The sequence below is a fragment of the Egretta garzetta genome, unplaced genomic scaffold, assembly GCF_000687185.1.
Source record: "Egretta garzetta isolate BGI_Z169 unplaced genomic scaffold, ASM68718v1 scaffold54, whole genome shotgun sequence".
NCBI classification, from domain to species: domain Eukaryota; kingdom Metazoa; phylum Chordata; class Aves; order Pelecaniformes; family Ardeidae; genus Egretta; species Egretta garzetta.
This window is the reverse complement of record NW_009259313.1, coordinates 1,714,910-1,718,462: the sequence shown is the minus strand read 5'-3', so window position 1 is coordinate 1,718,462 and position 3,553 is coordinate 1,714,910. Positions and strand designations below refer to the sequence as shown.

Genomic DNA, 3,553 nt, shown 5'->3' with positions numbered 1-3,553 from the left:
CCCCCAGGGAGGGGGACTTGACCCCCTCCCTGGGCAGCCCATTCCAGAGCCTGACAACCCTTTTGGTGAAGAAGTTTTTCCTAATGTCCAACCTAAACCTGCCCTGGCGCAACTTGAGGCCATGTCCCCTCATCCTATCGCCCGTTCCCAGGGAGAAGAGGCCAACCCTCACCTGGCTCCCCCCTCCTGTCAGGCAGTTGTAGAGGGCGATAAGGGCTCCCCTCAGCCTCCTCTTCTCCAGGCTGAACACCCCCAGCTCCCCCAGCCTGAAAGGTCTCACTCCAGCTCGGACTCAGGAGCCGGGTAGCACAGACGGGTCCTACAGCTTCTGTATTCTTGCCTGTGAAGCAGAAAGGCTGACAATTGCTCTCATTTCTTTTTTTAGTGATGACCCTTCCACAGAATTTAACTTAAAAACTTACGCCAACTCCAAGGACCTAAGAAATGCTATTGAGAAAATCCCACAGAAAGGTGGACTTTCCAACGTTGGTAGGTGATGGGACTGCTTGCATGTCCTCAGCTCAGGGGGTTGCTCCAGAGCCTGGGCTGTGGTGGGCCCACACCTCCTCACCGGGCTCTGAGGCTGTGGTGCTCAGCACCAGGGCAGGACTGGCGAGATGGCACCGCTCCCACCATGACCTGCCCACATTGGTCCAGGGCACTGCAAGTCCACCACAAGTGGACAGGATTTACCTTTCTCCTCACGGGCAGGTCCTACTGACGTGTTGGTGATCCTTGCTAGCCCAGCTTGTCACCCCCAGCCCCTCTGGGGCACGGGGAGGGGGCAGATGGGGCTCAGTGCCAGAGGGCTCAGGAAGCACCGGCACTGGCAGCAGCGACCTCCCCTCCTGTTCCACAGCCACAGAAACAGCTTTCCCAGCTCTTGGCAGGGCACCAGCACTTGGATCAGCCCTCTGCCTACCGTTATCATGAGATGTTAGCAGGCAGAGTGCTTCCAGACCTGTAACTCATCCTCATCTCCTCTTCTGTTCCAGGGAAGGCACTTTCATTTGTTAACAAAAACTTCTTTTCGGATGCTAATGGAAACAGAGGTGGAGCACCCAACGTGGTTGTAGTGATGGTGGACGGGTGGCCAACCGACCGAGTGGAGGAGGCCTCCAGGCTGGCCAGAGAATCAGGGATCAACATTTTCTTTGTCACTATTGAAGCAGCTGCTGAAAGCGAGAAGCAGAACGTTATCGAACCAGACTTTGTGGACAAGGTACTTACTGGGCTGGGCTCTGGCTGGGAGCTTGGCTCTGACCGCATTTTCCAAGCTGTTTCATTCAGGGCCTTTCCTTCTTACTACTTATGGTTATTTCTTGTCCTGCTTACAATGTCTTGAGGTCTCCCGTATGAAGAGCCAGGCAGCAATGCTGAAGTCAGAAAGGGGATGCAGTCTGTAAAGTTCTGGTTTGAGGTGCATCACAGAGCAAATGGCTTTTTACTGACTAAACCTCAGCACAAGCCTGCAGTCGCACCGAGACAAGAGGTTTTTTCCAAATACATGGTAGCATGACAAAGCACACCTGCAGCCTGAGCTTTCCACAAGCTGCCTCCTGTGCATTTCCCACCCAGCAAAAGCTGAGGAGCCCTGTTGACCTAATGTCAGTGTTGCATTTACAAACAGGTCCCACACATGCAAACGTTGGGACACTCCCAACACAGGCACATCCCAGTTGTTCAGCTATACCGGGTAACTCAAACGTTTTGTTTCCGCTGTTGATCTGATGCGGGTTATTTTTCTGTTACTGTTTCTGCTGCTATGGACTTCACAGTAGCTCTTGGAAAAAGAGTAAATCCCTGTCATGTGTAGCAAAGTAAAAAAAAAAAAAAAAAAAAGAAAAAAAAAAGAGAACACAAGCCTTGAACAATTTGTATTTGGCACTAATGGTAGCTGCCTGCTCAACAGTGCTTCAGGGCAAGCTGGCACCCAGTTGCAGCAGGAGGTATCTACCAAGCGCTGGACCAGGCTGGGCTCAGGAAGCAGGGTCAGCTTATCAGAAAATAACAGGGTCAGTGTTTTCAGAAAATGGATTACCATCTGAGCCATGTCCCTCTGCCATGAAATAATCTCCCACGAGCTTCAGAGCTGCTCCAGAAAGCTGTGCTGTCTCTGGTCAGCATCTAATTGGGTTGTAGTCTCATTTGCATGCAATGTTTTTAAAAGGGCAAAGCTACAGTGAGCCTCTGCAAACCTGCCAGGGACACGGCAGAAGCGAGAGTAGAGTGGGCTCAGAATAAGAAAGCAAAGAGGGAAGGGTGACTTGATACCTCTGCATCATAACACTAAAATAGCAGCAAGACGGTAGGAGCAAGGACACGGTGAGGAGCCCAGACTGGTGGGAACTATAACTCCCTTGGAGGTGTTAGGCTTTATGCAAGTCAAGACCACCAAGAAAAACAGTGTCTCAGTCTTTTAAAACACACACACACACTTGATGATAGATAAAGCCTGGCTTAACCAAATATTCTCACCGGGAGACCTGAGGCATTAGCCTTTAAAAGGTGCTAAAGCCAAGGGCAATTTGATCCAGCCTGTTCCCATGATTCTTCGCCACCACCCCCAAATTCTCCCACTCCTGTGCCACCCCAACTACCTACCCATGCTCACCTGACTCCCACCTCCCACAGATCTGCTCCCTACAAGTATTCAGTTATAAAAATCAATAATTTATTTTTTTTACTATTTGGCAGTGCCAGCACAATGGGGAATCTTTAAGGGCTTTGCATTTTCACCAAAATTGCCTGGGTTTTTTTTCTGCTTAGCAGGGTATGAGCCGAGGATAACCCAACTTCAGTCCCAGGTTTCAGCTCAAGGTAGCAGGGTTTGTCAGCAGGCAAAAATCTTTCCTTGTTGCCCTGAGCAATGGGAGCTGAAGTTGCCACCCAGCAAACACACGGGGCCCCCATAAAGCCCACTGGAGCCATGCTAACAGCAGCTCTGTGATTTGGATGCTTTCTCTGCAAACACCGTAACTTCGCTAAAAAAGCTTGACAGGTGGCAAATTTGCTTATTGCGTTTCTTCCACTACTATAATATCTGCTCCATCCCACAGCTTTTGGAAAAAAAAAAAAAAAAAAAAAAAGGCAGGAAAACCTGGCTCATTACACAAGTATCTGTGATGTTACATTGACGTCGTTTCCCGGGGAAGCAGATGGTGACTGGAGGAAAGGCCACTTCAGACTCCAGCATCGCTCTTTCCAGGAGCCTAAATTTACAGTTTAGCTACATACCCCAGCTGAAACAGGCAGACTGAATTTCCATTGCATTCGTCTTTGTGTTGCCTTGCAGGCGGTGTGCAGGACCAATGGTTTCTTTTCCATCAACGTGCCCAGCTGGTTCAGCCTACACAAGGTGGTCCAGCCCTTGGTGAAGCGGGTCTGCGACGCCGACCGGCTGGTTTGCAGCAAGACGTGCCTCAACTCAGCTGACATCGGTTTTGTAATCGACGGCTCCAGCAGCGTCGGCACCAGCAACTTCCGCACAGTCCTCCAGTTTGTAGCCAACATCAGCAAAGAGTTCGAGATTTCGGACACCGACACCCGCATC

General features: G+C 50.5%; 1 protein-coding gene across 1 annotated transcript in view; it reads left to right on the top strand.

Annotated features, from left to right (window-relative positions):
* VIT (vitrin) overlaps positions 1–3,553 on the top strand; it is a 63,004-nt gene that overhangs the window by 57,794 nt on the left and 1,657 nt on the right. The window contains 3 exon segments of the mRNA XM_009636444.2: positions 386–489; positions 996–1,222; positions 3,296–3,553. The exon segment at positions 3,296–3,553 is cut by the window's right edge and continues 250 nt beyond it. Coding sequence (XP_009634739.1) covers positions 386–489; positions 996–1,222; positions 3,296–3,553 — 589 coding nt within the window.